Source organism: Dicentrarchus labrax, unplaced genomic scaffold (genome assembly GCF_905237075.1).
Source record: "Dicentrarchus labrax unplaced genomic scaffold, dlabrax2021, whole genome shotgun sequence".
NCBI classification, from domain to species: Eukaryota; Metazoa; Chordata; class Actinopteri; family Moronidae; genus Dicentrarchus; species Dicentrarchus labrax.
This window is the reverse complement of record NW_026136713.1, coordinates 28,378,173-28,397,702: the sequence shown is the minus strand read 5'-3', so window position 1 is coordinate 28,397,702 and position 19,530 is coordinate 28,378,173. Positions and strand designations below refer to the sequence as shown.

Below are 19,530 nucleotides of genomic sequence, written 5' to 3'. Positions count from 1 at the left end.
ACACGCATGGCTTTGGGTCCAAGGAAAATATTTGCTTCTGAATGTTTCCAAGAGGTGTTGTAGCCATAGCATACAAGCATGGCTGCCAAAAACAGTTTGGTTTTCAGATTACTAGTTGGGGGGTATCAGCTGTGATGCAGCCTGCAATGTTTGCTTTAATAAATAGGATGATGCGAAGCTGACCCTGTCGGGGCTTGAGTGTAGACTCCACACACAGTTCACCAGTATCACATTTCATTGTGTGTCTTTGTGTGCATACAGCTATGACCACACACAGATGCATTACTAATCCAACTGTACACACAAAGATCTCTTAATCAAGGATTTCTCATTTGGCTCCGGTTTGAGTTGTATGACAAATGAGCAGCTTTATAAAAGATCCAATCAGGCCTTTTCGTTTGGTTATGAATACACTGCATTATTAGCCTTGATAAAAGGGGAGTGGATTTTAAGTGGTCATTTGAATCCTTCATGTTCTCCAGCCGCTGACTCCAGCATCTGAAAGACATTTTCAAAGCAGGCCCGTAGCAGGCAATTTGCCTCAAGTCAAGTCATTACTGTCCCTTTTTATTATGACGATAAAAAATGACCACAAATCTTGAGGTTTCATCAAGATGAATGACCCTCCTGAAGAAATGCACCTATTGACTTACAGTAGTTTGCATGCCCTCACAGTGAACTCTCAACTTCCTGTTTTCCTCGTCTGTTTTTTGGCAGCAGAATCTATCTCCATTAAGCAACTTGTCACAGGATTTACAGTCTAAAGTATATTTGCAGAAGCTCATTGTCAGTCTGTTTGTATCGTTCCATGCCTGAATCATTTATTGTCTTGCCCAAGTCCATTATTTTTATTATCAGTGTCACAATCCTTATCATGGTGTTAAACCTTTTGACTCATCAGAGCAACTCATGAACATTGTAATTGTTGGTCTTTCTGCACTGCTAAAAAACAGCCTTATCCAAAGGTAATTTGATCTTGCAACAAGTTTGAAAATCTGATTATTCTTAGTGAGAAGAATCTGCCAATTGAGTGAGATCATTTCTTTTTTCCTATGAAAGTTTCAAGATGTTGTTTTGGATCAAATGATGTCATCTTGGACAAGTGATTTTTATTCCAAAATAGCATCATCTTGTTTCGAGAAAAAAATTTAATATGAGTGAAACTGTACTAAGACAGGTGAAATGACATCTTCCTATTATATATTTTATGGTTGTTTCAACAAAAATAACATTTTAGGAAAGTTTAAATGATTTGTTGGAGCCCAGCTTTTTCTTTGCAGTGCATTTCTCAGCTGTGAGGTGATGAAAGGCCTGCATGACTTGGCCTGTGGGGAAAGTGAACTGTGTTCCCCTCTGGGTTTTCCTGTGTTGTCTGCCACCCCATCCATTTTAATTTGTGTTGTTCTGTGAACCCAGGCAAAACGTGTGATTCCATCATCAATCACTGTGAGTGTAACCCTTGTTTTAATGGCGGGTCCTGTCAGAATCGGGTGGATGGATATTACTGTCATTGTCCATTTGGTAAGTAATAGTAGGAAACTTTTCAGAGTATTAGTGAGCCCTGGTAAATTGAAAAGCAAGATGGACAATTTCATGCAATCTTCCTAAAGAAAAGAAAGTTATGCCATTATTAGTCCATGATTTCTTAAACAAATGTGGACACTGTCATTTCATTTTGTGTCTCCATTTTTTATGCTTTGTATCTCTGCTGTCATCAGTAAGCCTCCAATTTAGACAAAAAGAAGAAGTTTTTTTAACTTTTTGAAGATGCAAGATTGTGATCCAACAGCAGTGATAACTGCTTTGTTACAGCTAAATACAGAACATATAATATTTCTCGATAAAGATTCTGTTTCATCTGTAGATATTTTTATCACAGCAGCACCGTGAATCATTCATTGGCTTCCTCTCTGAGTCCTCTTCTGGTCTGCTTTTGTCCTCAGGGGTTTTCGGAAAACACTGTGAACTGAACAGCTACGGCTTTGAGGAGCTCTCCTACATGGAGTTTCCGTCTCTGGATCCCAACAATAACTACATATATATCAAGTTTGCTACCCTGAAGAGCAACGCACTGCTTATGTACAACCACGATAACCAGACTGGAGACAAGGCGGAGTTCCTGGCTCTGGAGGTCTTCGAGGGACGGATGCGCTTCTCCTTCAACTTGGGAAGTGGAACTTATAAGCTGATGACCATGATAAAAGTTTCTGATGGCCAGTTCCACACAGTCATCGCCAGGAGAGCTGGGATGGTAAGAACGTCTATTTTTATGGTACAAATTAGCTCACATATAAAACCTTTTTCATCATGCATTCTTGAAAAATGTTTCATTTAGTGCCTCAGTAGCTCTCATGGGTCCAGTAGCAAAAACATTGCGGAAAATCTGAGAAACGCCACATGGTATGGACTTAAAACGTGGGCTGCACTATGTATAGCATTTATGTCTTTGGCTTTTATAGCTGGAACCTGCATCCAAATTTGGCCTCATATTCTTTTTTGCACCATCAGATGATAATTAAACTCCCCTAAACCACGGGTAGCTCAGCTTATGGTTTTCATGGTTTGTAATTATATTTTATTGCGCGTTGTGATTTACAATACGAGGATGCAAAATGACCCTGAAGGTTGAAACCCTGTCTCCTGTGCTCTGAATGAGAGGCTTCTCTCTGCCAGCAATGCAGTGGCAAGGAAAGAGGGAAAAAAATCCAACCAGGCCCTGTCAAACCTTCTATAATGTAGCTCTCCTGCTGGACTTCAAATCTGTCATTTCCCACCGTGCACTGAGAGTTTCATAGGAAGCTGGTAAAATCGTTAAATTGTCAGTTTTGAGATGGTGCAGAGTGACGGGATGGAAAGGAATAAGGCACACGTTGGGAACTGTGTTTCTGTCTGCATCTAATGCCCTGTGAATAGCATGCAGAGGTGACCATGTAAGGGCTCTTGAAGAATGACATAGAAATGTGTGTGTGTGTGTGTGTGTGTGTGTGTGTGTGCCTCAAGTGCCAACTCCCTCAGGCGGCGTAAAGTGAACCTGATCACTATGTTTGCAAAAGGTGCTGTGGGTCATTTTGGTGGTCAGGCTTGAGGTCTGTTCTCAGTTCCTGCCTCATGAATTCTGAGCCAATGTCAAAAGCAGACAGAAACCACAGACACGGTCATGCACGAAGGTTCCAAGTAATCAGAGGGAGTAGAAAGTTCACAGATACTGTTACAATCATCATCGTCTGAATCCATTTAATTTGTCAAGTACAATAAATGACACATTGGCACAGTGAGTTTCACAGTACAACGGGACATCGTGTTAGGGTCAGACCAATGAAGCACTTTGCCAATGTATCTAATAATAAGTGGGTTAATAGTTTAGACTGAGCAACAGCCATTTTGATTTGATTACACAATGTAAAATGTTAATGTGTAACATTATCACAATATAAAGTTTGCTGTTTAAACCTGCATTCATTGATGTAATTGTTTTTGGCCATGCACTTGGGAGTAGAGCTGTAAACACAACACTGATTTATTATCCCCTTATAGAAGTGGTGTGGTAAATGTGTTAGCAAACAATTGCCCATTTACACACCCAGCAGACACAGAGCAACATTAGAATTTATTAGGAGTCATGTTTCTGGCCAACTTTGGGTTTTGGGTCTCCACCATCTGATATTATCTGATACTAAATGCTCTAGTTCACTAACTGACATTTGGTGCTGGGCAGATAGAAGTGGTTTATTAACACCAAAACACTGAGCTGAAAGATGCTGAAAAACTCCGGAAAGCTGAAGGAAACTGCAGAGTCAGGCAATAATTCCCTATGGGTTTGTCGGTATAAGCAACCCCTTTAACATTACACATAATAATTTGATCCATTGTTAATATTAAATACTGATTAGTTCAGCTTTAGAGGTTTTTTACATTGGTGTATAATTTTAGCTATTTCTGACATCAAAACGGACAGATCATAAATAATCTGATCCATTTTAGATCAATATCTGAGTGTGTGACACACCAATATTGTGAAAGTGATTGACCACATTAACATTGAATGTTTACCAAACTCATCAAACATGACTTTTACATAACTATGTACAAATTATAAGTTAGTGTTAGCTGTAACATTAGCATTTGATTTAATGTGAATAAAGTTTCCTTTGTTTTATGAGTAGTTTGGGGATACAAGTGTTGTAAGGAAGAAACATTTCTCGTGTGAAGCAAACTTATTTACCTGATCAAGAGTCAATTCAGAGTTGTTTCTCTATTTCTTACACCTGGAGGTCAATAGCTCCCAATGAAAGCTGTTCTAGGACAGAACATGTATTCTCATCCAAAACCTCCTTTTTCCTGTGAGGATTATTCACATGAGTTTTCCAACTTGGATTCAGCAGACTGTCTTAACTGAACAAACTTTTTACAAATTAATTGTTGACTTAAAACTTGAAACTGTACATGAGTGATATGATCATTAACATAATCAATGTCCCTACATTTCTCTAAAAGGCTTCCTGTCTGACTCCATTTGTGTGAAATGACACATTTATAACAGTTAATGCGATCATGTGACGGTAACCGACTGGAAGAGATCACCGCTGGGAACATCCAAGCAAGAGTTCAGTTAGTTTATTTTAAATCATGATTTTGAGTCAGAACACAAAACAGAATTTTCTGTGAGTTTTGCAAATGTAGTTTGACAGATAAGGACTTGCTGTAGCTGATGAGCACCAGCAGTTAATCATCAGGTTTTTGATTAGCTGAATTATTTGTCCTAGAAACAAACACAAAACCAATGTGCAACTGCAGTTACTCAGTGCCTGCACCACAACAGAGAGCAATGCTATGGTCTCCCCATTATATTAGTCATGGGGAAAACAATGGTCTCCAGTGGCGCTTTCCTCACATTTCCTTCGATGTTAGTCAAGCACAAAAACACGCTCCTCATCTTTTCATGTTACGCTCGGTATTCATTTCGAAACAGTTTCGTGAGATAAATATTTTCTCCACCACAGTGTGAGACACTTGACAGTGAGTGCAGTGTAGTGTCTTTAAGGCATGGCTGTAGTGCCTTTGATCGCAGGGAAAGACGTTAATAATGTGTTCATGTGGTCTGACGTTCTTTATGGCGCTTCAGGGAGTGTCACGAATGTGTTCAAGACAAATGAGTCCTGTTGTTCCTCCCCTTGCTGTTGTCACTGTGTTGGTTTGAGTGTGTGTTTTACTCTGACTTGGTTCTGTGTACGTGTCCATGTGTCTGACTCAAGTGTACTGTACTAAAGACAAAGAGAGAAAGTCTGTGTGTGTATGTGCGTGTGTGTAGGCGTGTGTGTGTGTGTGTGTGTCTGTGTGTTTGTGTGTGTGCGCTTGGTGGGGTCGTGCTCTCCTGGATGATTTGTGTCTGAGATCCGGGCCGGTGTGGTCCGTGTTTACTTAAGATCCAGGAGAGGTGGAGCATGATTGCCCCAGTTTTTCAACACTTTCACACACTTTTCCGGACAGTTTCCTCACCAGCCCATTGCTTTTCTTCCTAGAAGGGTCGTTCCTTCTCAGAGCACAGAGACAGCAAGAGACTAATCCACATCTGGCCAAAAGCTTTCCTACCATTAACGGGAAATAGGGATTATTTCCTGTGATGGATTGCATTTTTGTGCCACTCTCCCATCAACCACTATGATGAATTCATGAAAAATAATTGGCCTATATACATACCATTTGGTGGGCAAAACTCACGGCAACCATTGAAAGGGTTAGTTACACAAATAATCACAAAGAAATAATGCTATGTGTTGAAGTAACCTTCAATGGGTGGAACCAGAACCCTGGAGTGAAAGTTATGCTACAGTGCATGAGAAGATATTTAGTGTGACACACTCTCATGCACACAATAAAATTACATTAAGGCAGGGATCATGTTGCAAACGAGATGTTTTTGAGGAATTTTTAAAGGTCCAGTGTGGAGGATTAAGTGGCATCTAGCAGTGTAGTTGTAGAATGCAACCTCCTCGCTTCACCTTACCTTCCCAAGTGTGAAGGAGAAACAATGTTGGCCTCCAAACGTGCAAAAAACATGAATGGCACCAACCTAGAGACATTTTTTGGTTCGTCCCTTCTGGGCTACTGTAGAAACATGACTCTGTGGAAGGTGACGCGGGTCAACATTTTGGGAAATGCTTATTTGCTTAGGTTTAGATGATTGAGGTCTCTATACTTCATAAGACTGGAAACAGGGGGAAACAGCTAGCCTGGCTTAGTCCAACGGTAACAAACCCCACCACCTAACACTTATACTGTACCTATATTCACTTTTATTAATGTTCATGCATGTTTGTCTGTTTTAATCAATATTTGGCTTCAGCTACCTCACCTAGATTGCTATATAGTAGCCCAGCTACATTTTCTCAGTTAGTAGCAAGAAAGCAACTCCACCGTGAGGCTACTTTCCCGATGAACTGAGCCTCTTTGACTCCACCCACTGATATTGAACATAACCAAGAGATTATTCATGCCACTGATCAGCCACTGATTAGCTGGGCGGCATCTAGAATAAAACAGAACAAAACCCTCAAAGTGTTTGTCCTGACCCAGCACAAGTGACATACTCCCACGTGACACAGATTATAAAGAGGGAGACTCAGGGACTGATATTGATTGAGCGTTTGATGGGTCACCATCTGCCACAAAAGAGCAGTGACTGACACAGCTCGTTGCTGTTTGAGCTCCGCAACCAACTCCGTCAACCGCAGTCTACCATTCAAAGAGCTGAGTCTCCTAACGGAACAATAATAGACTGTGGCAGCTGTGAGGGTTAAAGGCAATCACACGTGACATGTGTGTGTGTGTGTGTGTGTCTGTGTGTGTGTGTGTGTGTGTGTGTGTGTGTGTGTGTGTGTGTGTGTGTGTGTGTATCCATCATAATGCAGGCTGCATCCCTGACTGTGGATCTGTGTGGTGAGGACCAGGAACCAGGCTACTGTGCTGTGAGCAATGTGGCAGTACACACTGACTGGTAAGAAAAATCCCACTCACACTCACAGTAACACAGATGTTCTGTTTCAGTGATCCAACTGTATACATTAAGTGTTGACAGTTTCAGCTTGAAAAACTATGTCTGGCAAAATAATGGAAAATCATAACAGAACCAATAGTTTTTCTGCATCTAGTCTGAACATATTTGCTGAATCTTTCCAGGTTGTTGTTGTACTTCACCCTGTATGACAGCAAGAGACCAAAATCTGCTCTGAATTGACAACATTTTATACATTTTTTTCAACTTTTTCTGTCTTGTGTCCCCTAAAAACAACGCTGTTTTGCTTGTTTTACACGGATAATGCAACTATTGGGTGGAAGTATGAAAAAAATAAAAATAGCTTTGGTAGCAGAAATTATTTTACTCCTCTACTATAATCATCTGGAGACCCCTCACATTCATCTGATGATGGACTGTAGTCTTAGTTTCTTTGTCAATTATGTTCATCCCCACCGTATCTGTGACATTCAGGTTAGCCCTTTAGCTAACTGACTATGTAGACTATGTGTAAAAGCTTGAATCTAAATTAAACCATGTACCAAATCTAAAAAGTTTTTAAAATGTAATTTGTATTACAATATTACGCTCTATAGAGAAAAGACTACAGAATTGGATGCAGCTCTATGGAGAAATTATTATTATTATTTTTAATGTTTTTGATTTTTTGTATTACTGCCATACTATCTGTATTCATGCAAATTGCAGTGCTCGTACATTCTTACGCAGTGATAAAGTCAAAGTGAAGTCATCTGTTGTAAATATACAATATATGATGTAAACCTTCCTTAAATTACGGGATGATCATTGCCTTTACACAGTCACACAGCTCTGAGCCAGGCCTTGTGGGGTGAACACTTGAGACTGTACGTGTGTGTGTGTGTGTGTGTGTGTGTGTGTGTGTGTGTGTGTGTGTGTGTGTGTGTGTGTGTGTGTGTGTGTGGGGGGACAGAGAGAGAGAAATCGATTTGGCAGATGAGGAAGGGCCACAGAGGTCTGCAGAAGGTTTATTTTGTAAGGGTCTTGGGACCATGTTGTTGTGAAACTCGCTGACCCGCAGTGTCTTTCTGTGTGTGCGCGCATACGCCTGAATACTTGAATGCATGTGCGAGCTTTTGGATTCCTGTGCATATGTTCTTTTGTGTCTGTGTGAATTTAAGTCTTTGTGTGTTCTTGTTCGTGTGTGTGTGTGTGTGTGTGTGTGTGTGTGTGTGTGTCAGGATCCTGGACGTGCAGCCCAACAGGCTCTCGGTGGGAGGCGTCAGGTCAATAGAACCCGTCCTTCATCGGCGCGGTCAGGTCGCCACCCACGACTTTGTCGGCTGCATCATGGAGTTCGCCGTCAACGGCCGCCCGCTGGAGCCCAGTCAGGCGCTGGCATCGCGTGGCATCCTTGACAGGTCCGTACAACTCCCACCCTCCCACCCTCTTTTTCTCCCGCTTTCACCCTCTCTCCATCATCTCCCTCTTCTTCCCATCTGTCCGTCTTCTCTAACCTCCTCGACTCTCGCTGTGGGACATCTGTTCACACTCTCAAACCCTCTCGAGAGATTTTAAAAAGATGTTTTTTTTAATACAAATGGCAGATTTTTTGACGAGGGAAACCAATTGCAGAAATGTTTTTCTCTTCTGTCCCGCTGGTGAATAGTGAGGCGAGGACAGATCTTTTAATATGCTAATTCTCTCGGGGCTCTTTATGGGTTTTTTTGTATCGCAGCATGGGGAGAGAAATCACAGCTCATCTGCCCCTTTTTTTCGGGGGGTTTCTTTTTCGTCGGACCCCCCGGCTGCCGACTGTGCGGCTGACTTGTCAAACTGACTGTCTGATTGTCGGTTTCCGCGTCTGTAGATGTCCGAGACTGGAAGGAGCCTGCACCGCCAGCCCCTGCAGACATGGGGGGACCTGTTTGGACCACTGGTCTTGGCAGCAGTGCCAGTGCGTGGATGGCTTCACTGGCAAATTCTGTGAGAAATGTAAGTATATGCCTTTGAAGTGTCTTTTTATTGCTGAGGCTGCACTTATGAAGGCATATTCTATCATGACTATTTATGATTCTTCCCTCATGAGTCATCCAACTGCACCATGTAGCTTAATATAGGCCACATCACTGCGTTCTGAGCTTCACTTCAAAGCATTTGTGTATTTCATTGTATAAATACTCAGAGTCGACATCAGAGAACTGAAAGAGACCGAGAAACCTTTGAGGCCTCCAAAAAACTGCCAGCTACTGTGTAAGGTGCTACAGTGTGTTTAGGAATGTTACCAATAATCATTACCACATTTATTTAGAAACTTTCATATTGTTGTTGGGAACAAACAAGATCATTACTTGAGGAGTCTGGGAACCTCCGCACTGGATTTTTCTCTGACATTGGGTTTGATTTTGTGGGAAGTTCGCTGGTTTGTTTCATGGCACGAAACAGGATCAGAGCCCTTTTCTTCTAATACAAATGGAGCGTTCTGTCTCAGAGTCACATGTACCATCCTCAGGAAAAAGACAAAAGAAATGCCAGGAAGTTCAGTGAATGTCTTTTCGCAGAGGGAAGCGAAAAGCTTTATGAGAATTGTCTATATTTTGAGTAACAGTAATAATACCAGCAGTTTGATCTAGACGCTGCCATTCACCTCGACTATGCTCTTATGTCTAATTACAGTAACCTTTTGGTGACTGTAGTGACTCTCAGGGCTGGTTGGTGGAGCACTAGTTAGTTCACACAGTTCAACTACATTAACTGCCTCTAAAGCCTCTTCAGCGAAACAGTGTATACTCCAGCAGAACAGGGCTGTATAAAAGTTTATGGTGCAACACAGCTAATGAGCTACAATAGCTTCTGCGTTCGCCTCTCTGGCTCTGCTTTTCCTCTAAAATTCACTAATCTTTTTTTCTATTTGCCAACAGCTCAAATTTTCACATCAACATTCAACAAAGTTGATCTTGATGCAAAATGTTTGCACAGACACACTTCACTAGACTGAACTGAACTGATTTTACTGCAGGATTTTAACATTTTAATGCCTCACCTTAAGTCCTGTTGCAGATTATGTGGCCGTAAAATTCTGCTCTAAACTGCTCTGTGCAGTACATTGGACAGCATTTAAAGTGAGGGAGAGGGAGAAAGGCACAAACACAAAATATAGTTTTAATGGATATCTTTCTAAATAAATTCAATTAGCCATTTTACAGGAAAACGCCACACATTTTCATTTTTACACATGTAAATCCAAATCTGATGGCAATTTACACTGTTCTAAGGTTCTGTTAATTGAGACTGTAAATATTATATATATATGTGTGTGTGAGACTTTTTTATATTGTACATTTTTGCATATTTTTTGTTTCTCTACATTTATTGTAAATTGAAACAAAATTGCAACTTTTGTTTTCTGGAACTGTATATTGCCTCTACACAGTGGTGTTTTCAGACTGGGGTGGCACAAGGGAATCACTGACTTATATTATGGTGGCATAAAGTATGTGTCTCAGCTTTCCAGTCATTCCCAGTGTATGCAATTCCAATACAGTTTAGGGACCCCAGTATGCAGAAATATTCAAATATTGCATGGGATTAGCATAAAGTGGGCATGTCTGCAAAGGGGAGACTCATGGGTACCCATAGAACCTGTTGGCAAAATTTAGCCTAACTTCAGAGCATTATTTCTCAACTAGCGTAACCTGTTACCAATGCATGCGTTTGGTCATCTAGCTTCATATGATACCAGTATCTTCAGTCTAGCTTTAAACCTGAGCCTGCTACAGCCTCTGAAAGACAGTGAGGAGTGGAAGAGGTAAAGATAATGGGGTGGGCAAGCCAGGCCCCCCTTCTGGAAACACCCCTGCCTCTACAGTAACATTTATAATATACCTTATGATGGAGTTGTAGCTTTGGAAAATTACATCATACTGTATATTAGCAAAGCTTAGCACAGCTAATAAACGCACACTCTTTTCATTACATCAAGCAATTAGCAGAAATCTTGGGGATGGCATTTTAAGATATTTAGATGAAGTTCTGAGGACGGTGTACTGTAGGTATGGGTTCAGTGTCTTGCTCAAGGGCACACGGGCTGTTCTGTGGATTAACCTACATCTTTCACTTATGGGATGGTATTTGTAACCGCTAGTGAGAACACAAGGACTGATTTGTGGTTATGGCAGTCAGATTAGGAAAATCATTTGAACCTGAGTGTCTGCCAACTCCAAAGTGGAAATCTAAGTTTTACAGTCGGCTGTGAAACGTCTGCAGAGTCAGACAGGATTGAGCATATTCTCTATCTCTGTCCCACAGACATTACAGCAGACACCGCCCTGTCCCTGGATGGCACCGGCCGTCTGGACTACTCCCTGAAGCAGGGCCCTAAACGTGACGTCCTTTTGAGACAGTCACTGCAGGGCGTGACCTCTGACCCCGCCGGTCCCAGCAGCTTGGAGGTCAAGTTCAGGACGCGCAGCAAGAGTGGCACCCTGCTGCATGTACAGGAGAGCAGCAACTACACAACTGTTAAGGTGCGTAACATAGATGAAGTGAAGGCAATGTGAGAGTCAGCGATGGCAGTGTACATAGAAGCATAATAAAAAACACTAACCCTATCTCAAATAAAAGTTGGTATTAATAGCAGTCTGTACAGACAAACAGAGCTCAGTTCCAGAGAGAAGCTGGCAGACTGAATGGTGAATTCAACGTGTGTTTCCGGAGCATTATCTCCAGCAGAAAGGCACCATAGTCATAGTCTTAATTTAGATAAATACATACATACATTTACCTCTCTTTCTTAATAAAATTCAACACTTTTGACAATAAAGCTTTCTGTGGAAGGGTATGAATAGGTCCCCTTGATCTGATCTGTGTTAAGCAGCGTGTGTTACCACCAGTGGTAGCAAATGAGATGAATTGTTGTTGCAAAAATACAATAAAATCCATGTTATAATAAAACAGGGGGAATAAGAATCACATATTCAATTTCTAGCAGTGGAATCAGCTTAGTTTGGCATTTTTTATCTCCAACTGACCAGCCAGTTCTGCAAAAGCAGCCGTGTTAGTATCAGCCACCAGCCACACTGCAGATTTGCAAGGCTCGTTAGCTAACGTGCAAGTATTAATTAGCACATGATCATGATTTGCTCCAGTGTCAGCACAGCTTTGGCTCATCCACACATTAGAGATGACAGAGCCGAGGTCCTGCAATATGGCTGCCAGATGATATGTTGCATTACCGAAAGCATATTTGCAGTGATGAGCGCGCGTCGGCGTGTGCGTGTGTAAACATACGGACGCTGAAAGCTCCCCTGAATATTTGGACTTCAGGATCCCAACATTAGTTTAATTTTGTATGTGCAGTATGTAAGTTGCAATGGATGGCGTACAAACATGTCTACATATGTGTACGCCATCCCCTAGCTTTGATTCGCCCCTTACAACACCCGCCACCACCCCACACACTCTCTCCAACTATAGTCAAACTATATGGGTCTTCCTCAGCCACCTCCTTTTACTCTCAACCCTCTTTTTCTCCTCTCATCCTGTTCAGCACCCCCCTCGCTCTGACTGATCCTGGGCAGCTGCCCAAAGAGGCCTGAGCGCTCATTCATCCTCTTCAATTTTCCTTTCAGACCCCCTCCACCCTCAGCACCAACAACCCCTTCCCACTTTGCTATCAGACTTTCTCTCTTATGATTTTGTTTTCCGGCTCTGAGCAGCTTCTGGTGCTCATCGAATCACCATCGCCGCTTCCTAAACCGTCCAGAAAAGTATTATAAGTACCATGACGCCTTAAAAAGTCGAGCAGCAGGGGAATACATGCTGCACATGTACATTGAGAGTCAGAACTATATATACTGAGATATAAAAAACAAGATGTTTAATAGATAAAGTTCCTGATTGGTTTTCCAGGTTTAGAGCGCTCGGTATTCTTTGGCTTGAGGGACTTTCCGCTTTTCCCATTTTAAATCAATTCTTCCGGAAGCTACTTATCATTGCATATTTTGGGGGTCTTTGAAGGGAGGAGAACGGGATTACTTTTCCATCGAAGTGGGGAGTACACATATGAGATTACCATACACAGTGTAAGCCGCAAATTTGTTGTCCATGCCAAAGTGAGCTTGATTAATTTCTTTTAAAGACGTCCTCTCTTTTCTGGAAAGAGCCCTCACCAGTGGGCGTTTGAATGAGCATGTTTTCTCTGAATTTGTTGTTAGCAAGCTTCTGATCGTCATCTGGGTGAATAACATTAGCTACACACACAAGTCGTGAGGACATGATTAACTGCGGCGTGTCCCGCCGGGAGAAAGATTTATGAGCGTCAAGCTGCATTTTTGTTTTCGATCTCTGACCTCAACATCAGACTCTGAAAGCAGTGCGGTGGTAGTTTTGTGGAGACTGAGAGAAGACTTCCTCTCAACACTCATGATTGATCGTGACATGATAAGTCATTGCATTAATCAGAAAAACAGCATTTTTAACCCTAGTTTAATGCAACTCCCGTCTGAGAACATTATTTATCATACGCCTGAAATTAAGAATTTTAACAGTATGCAGAATCAGGGATTGAGCAATTTGTCAAGTATCTTATCCAGCCTGTCTACTCATCTCTAATCTATTATGTGTTGCTGAATGTGGATATTAACTTAGAGACATATTACTATGCTTACTTAACTTTTTGAGCATATGCTACTGTATACACATTTATCATTTTAGTCCAGACTGAAATTTCTAAACATGGATGGTTGGATGGATTGCCGTAAAATTTGGTTCAGACATCTAGTTGGATATTTTATTGTGTGACCAAATACCCATGAACCCATCTTCGTCTCACCCCGAGTGCAGCATGCGTGACCATTGCACTCAACCTCCATCTCTGTTCCCTCTCTCAGCTGAGGAACGGTAACATCCACTACATCTCAGATGCGGGCGTTGTGGGAAAGGTGGAGCGGACCGTGGGAGACGCAGTGCTGTCGGACGGCCAGTGGCACACGCTCCAACTGGTGAAGAACGGCTCAGCCACGGTGCTCCAGGTAGATGGCGCCCATCACAGGGTCATCCAGCATGCCACCCAGGACTTTGGAGGTCTCAGCGTCGTAACCTTTTCCCTGGGAGGAATCCCACCCGGACCTGCTCAGCAGAAAACTGCAGCAGGTGAGACTCAACGCTGTATTTATAATGTGTTTGTGTTGGGATGGAGCAGGACACTAGGGAAACAGTTAAAGTGATTTTTATCTATAATTGAGGGCTAAAAAACCTTCATTTCTGGCTTTTGACTGGAAGAATGGCAGCAGCTCCCTCATTACTACAAAAAAACATACTCCTTAACCCCAAACTGCTCCTTTGATAGGGCTGATTTTGCAGTGACTAAATAATATATTTTGTGCTCATGATGTCATGTTTCAAGGTAGTTTTAATTCACAGTAACTGATGTATATGTAGAGGGAATAGGTCATGTTCTTTTTAAGGAGCTGTTAGCTGCATTTCATTTCATCAGTTTCAGAAGACAGATTTAGTATCCTATGATGGTCTAAAAGCTGTCTCAGAGGCTTTTCTACTCTTTCAAGAAAACATTTCATAGGAAAACATTGGATTTTTGTAAAAAGTTATCATAATTTAAGTCTAAAAATCTCAGTTTAGATATTGCCCTTTCTACTATGACAGTCAAATCCTTGTTGCATATACACTACATTTACATGTCAAAAACACATGCTGAAACTTCCAAAAGCTGGCTAAGAAACTCACTCACTCGATACCCACTGTAAATAACTAATGCAGCAGTGTTTTTACATGTGATGAACCTCTTCTACATACTAAAAGTGTATGCACATGCACATACATGTGTGTGACGGAGCCCTTATAAATCTGTGCTTTTTTTAAAATCCCAAATGAATTAATAGTCTGCTTTGCAAACTGCTGACCATATTTGGTGGCCGTCCAACAAGACTCTGTGAAACTGGCCTGAAATCTGTTTCTATTTGACACTGCTGAGATTTACCTGCTATGAATTTACTGTGGTTGAATAAATGTTTCTTTATCAGTGTATCATTTATGGACAAAATAACTTATATTGATTTAATTTGACTTTGTCTCGGAGCGCCCACCTCTGAGGACTTCTGGTGTTTTCGATTCATTTCCATGGACTCTCATCTTAGTTTAGACTTAAATCACAGATCAGATGTCCTCGAGCATGAGTTAAGAACAGTTTGGAAAAGGTGAAAGAGAGGGTTTCCAGGGGGAGGTAATGCAACACAGTAAATTTCAGGGTAGGGAAAAACTAACCTAATACTATGGACTAATATGGTAAAAATTAGCAATTTGAATGATTTGTTGACCTTTTTTTATACAAGGACTAGGGCATATTCTGAGTACGCAGATCTGTGGCAGGCTGCCTGTTAACCAACCCTTAGTTCAATGTGTCTGTACAGTCGTGTTCTGTTGTGTACTCACTTTTCAAGAGCTAATGAAAAGACACAAATGGATTTAATCTGCACTGGGATAAATTCAATAAAAATCTATTTACATCGGTAAAGCAGTGCTGTTAGGCAACACACGAAGCAAAAGATTGAATTAGACACAGAGACATTCATCCAACCCAGATGTATGTCTTGAAGCTATAATGGCTCTGACGATGGATTCTCTGATAGAAAATATTTCATATTTCTTTCAAACTGGCAAACAAGCAGTGATTGATTCGGCCCATTTTTAAAATATGATTTTTTTTTTAGGTGGTGCTTTTTCACTTGTTTTTTTTTTTTGTCCTAAGCTTGAACCAATTACCCGTCTAAACAAAATTCCTTTAGCTCTGATTATAACTCCCAGTTCCTGTTATTTATAAGGAAACAATCCAGCGTCGGCAGACATTTTGAGAACTCATCAGTCTGGTGGCAAACGGAAATAATTCCCACTGTTATGTCCATGTTAGCTGTTGATGGCTGTTTCTTGTTGTCTGAACCATTTTTCTCTCTAATTCATTTGCAGGTTTTGATGGCTGCTTGGCCTATGTGAAGTACAATGGGGAGAACCTTCCATTTATTGGAGAACACAGCCTCGTCACCTTAACTAAGACCAGTTCATCTGTTAAGATTGGCTGCAGGGGTCCCAACCTGTGTGAGAGCAGCCCATGCTGGGACGGTTTAATGTGCGTCAACCAGTGGTACACGTACCAGTGTGTCCCACCCGGCGACTGTGCCTCTAATCCCTGCCAGAACCATGGCAGCTGTGTGCCGGATGCCCACTCAGGTTTCACCTGCGTCTGCTCCGAGTTCTACACAGGCAAGACTTGTGAGACCTTGGTGGCCTGTCTGGGCGTCCAGTGCCCTGAGGGTACTGTTTGCAAGTCAGCCAACAATGGAGCGTTTGTCTGCAGCCCAAGCCCCACAGCGGAGACGATGGTTCTACCCATCTGGGCAGTGCCTGCTATTGTTGGCAGCTGTGCCACTGTCCTTGCCTTGGTGGTGCTCAGCCTGATCCTGTGCAACCACTGCAAGGACCGCAACAAGACCAAAGTGCCAAAAGAACCCAAGGAGAAAAAACCCAAGGAGAAAAAGAAGAAGAAAAAGAAAAAGGGTAGTGAGAACGTAGCTTTTGATGACCCAGATAACATCCCGCCATACGGAGATGACATGACAGTACGGAAACAACCAGAGGGGAACCCCAAACCGGACATCATTGAGAGGGAGAACCCTTATCTGATCTATGATGAAACAGACATTCCCCACAACAATGAGACTGTCCCCAGTGCTCCCTGCGCGCCTTGCAATGGGCCAGAGGCAGACATTGAACACTATGACATAGACAATGCTAGCAGCATCGCCCCTTCAGATGCGGACATCATCCAACACTACAAGCAGTTCCGCAGCCACACGCCCAAGTTCTCCATCCAGAGACACAGCCCACTGGGCTTCGCCAGACAGTCACCCTTGCCCCTTGGAGCAACAAGCTACACCTACCAGCCTCAGTACACTCAAGCACTGAGGTCCACCCCACTCAGCCACTCCCACTCAGCATGCCCCACCCCGAATCCTCTCTCCAGACACTCCCCAGCCCCGTTTACCAAGCCCACCTCCTTTTATCGAAACACTCCAACCAGAGAACTCAACCTGGCTCGCCGTGAGGGCAGCCCCTTGGACCTGCACAATGACATGTGCCAGCCCCCCATGTTCAACTATGCCACCCGGCTGGGGAGGCGCAGCAAGAGTCCGCAGACCATGGCCAGCCACGGCCACACCTCCAGGCCTGGCAGTCGGCTCAAGCAGCCGATCGAGCAGATCCCCCTAGAGACGGGGCCTCCTGTGGGGCTGTCCATCGAGGAAGTGGAGCGGCTGAACACTCCACGTCCACGCAACCCCAGCATCTGCAGCGCTGACCATGGGCGTTCAAGCTCAGAAGAGGACTGCCGCAGGCCGCTGTCAAGGGTCCGCAACCCCGCTGATGGCATCCCTGCCCCGGAGTCCTCTTCAGAAAGTGACTCCCATGACTCCTTCACCTGCTCAGAGATGGAGTACGACCGGGAGAAGCCTGTGTCTTACAGCTCCCGAGTTCCCAAGCTCTCGCAAGTCAACGAGTCAGACGCTGACGATGAGGACTATGGTGGGAGGCTCAAGCAGAGGCGATACTCGAGCCGGAGGGCAGAAGGAGGGCCTGGCATTTCCCAGATGCCCCCTACTGACCAGCACTACACCCTGCCCCACAAACTGGGCCAGCAAGCTGGGGGCTTCAACTGGGACAATCTGTTGAACTGGGGCCCCGGCTTTGGACATTATGTAGATGTGTTCAAGGACTTAGCCTTGCTTCCGGAGAACGCGGCAGCAAAAGACATTGAAATGAACAGTGGGGATGGCTCGGTGACCATTCTAAACGAAGGAGAAGCTGAGCAATATGTATGAGACTATTTATTACGATGTTGTAGAATATGGTGATTTTCTCCATTTAAAAAAAAAAAAAGAAAAAGGAAGACTGTATATTTCAAGAGAACAATGGACTACATGTTTTTTTACATTATTCAAAATTATAAGACGACTTTCAATGCAGTAAGGCAGAAAAATGGCACCTGTAACATGACAGATTTTGTCATTAGCCACCTTGGAATAGTTTACCAGTCTTTTCTAGTTCCAAACTCAACTGTACAATTGTGCATTCATCTCTCTGAGGCCTCATTACAACGTATCCATTGACACTGAATGGCTCAAAAAAAGAGAAAAAAGAAATCCATGTCTGAATTCCATTTAGTGACTGCAAAGCTCCATTCACATTATCTTGATCAAACATTCTGTTTTTTATTACCAATATTGCCTCTCCTTTCCAAAAACTTCCACAACTTCACAGCTGAGAGATAAGAGGGTAGATAATATTAACACTCACAGGAAGAAAATTCCAACCGGCCGTGGAGCGAAAGAAAACTCCCGGTTTCCGTCTTTTTAGGGGTCAATTTTTAATTTACTTAAAAGGAAGCATGTGTGTTTGATCTGACTGCACCTGTAGGTGACAGGACAGGCCTCGGTGTGAAAGTAAGTACACCGTTTTGCTCGCACGGTATGGTGGACCCCACCAGTGCTGTGATCCCTTTTCTCTCTGTCTTTGCCCTGGTGTGTTTTCTCACAGAAGACTGGCTAAATGCTCCAAGAGTGAGGATTAATCAAGTCCCCTGCCTTACAGACATTTGAGGATTTCAGCATGGGGGAGGACTTTTCCTCTCCTGTTTTTCTGGCCTAAGTTCAGTAGGAGAGGAGGTTTTGGGGGGGATAGTGTTTGTCACAAATTTGCGTTAGCATTTTCTGACCTGCCAAGTGTTTTTCGGGCAACAGCGATGATGATTATAATGATGATGATGATGTATGGATCCTGTAAACATGACCCCAACTAAAACACTATGAACTTGTGTAAATTTTTTTAATTCATGAAAAATCATGGAGTCATTTGTTGTTGGTGTCTTTGTCCATTATTTTGACATGTATGGTTTCTACATTTTTGTACTGTTTATTAACTTAAATTACTTAAGCTGTGTTTTTATGGATATTTTCATATGCTGAAATGTATGTTCTTACTTTCGGGGAAAGTAAGATTGAAGACTTATTTTTTACATTTGTTACATATGTAACATCAGTATTTTCCACTTTTGATAAAACTATAACATGCTGTATGCTTTGTACCTGTAAAAAGCCAATAACAGAATAAAAAAAGTATTTATTTAAAAGCTGCCTTAGAAGCTTTTTCTTTCCTGCAGTGGTAAGCAACTGATTTAGATGCATGTAAGCGTCTGCAGTTTTTAAAAAATGTACCTTCAAGCTGAGCTTACCTCCCAACTCATTTGGGTGGTACGTTGTTCTATATTCATGGTTCACTCTGTGCAGCCTTTAAATAATACTGGGTCTGAACAAAACATTTAAAAAGGCATTTCAGGACCCGACTGAAACTGAGCCACTTTGCTTACAGCCAAGCAAAACAGCGAGCGGACTCTGCGACGCAGGGCCCTATATTGCTTTCAACAATTATTTACATCTGGCTTATTGAGCAGAACCCCTTTTTTTGTCATAGCTCAG

At 42.5% G+C, this 19,530-nt stretch overlaps 1 protein-coding gene across 1 annotated transcript in view; it reads left to right on the top strand.

Annotated features, from left to right (window-relative positions):
* Positions 1-19,184, top strand: part of LOC127374756 (protocadherin Fat 4) — a 108,935-nt gene extending 89,751 nt beyond the window's left edge. Inside the window, 8 exon segments of the mRNA XM_051420323.1 lie at positions 1,417-1,521; positions 1,944-2,251; positions 6,909-6,994; positions 8,233-8,412; positions 8,862-8,986; positions 11,300-11,517; positions 13,882-14,143; positions 15,971-19,184. Coding sequence (XP_051276283.1) covers positions 1,417-1,521; positions 1,944-2,251; positions 6,909-6,994; positions 8,233-8,412; positions 8,862-8,986; positions 11,300-11,517; positions 13,882-14,143; positions 15,971-17,877 — 3,191 coding nt within the window. The 3' untranslated portion in view covers positions 17,878-19,184.
* Positions 19,185-19,530: the final 346 nt, after the last annotated feature.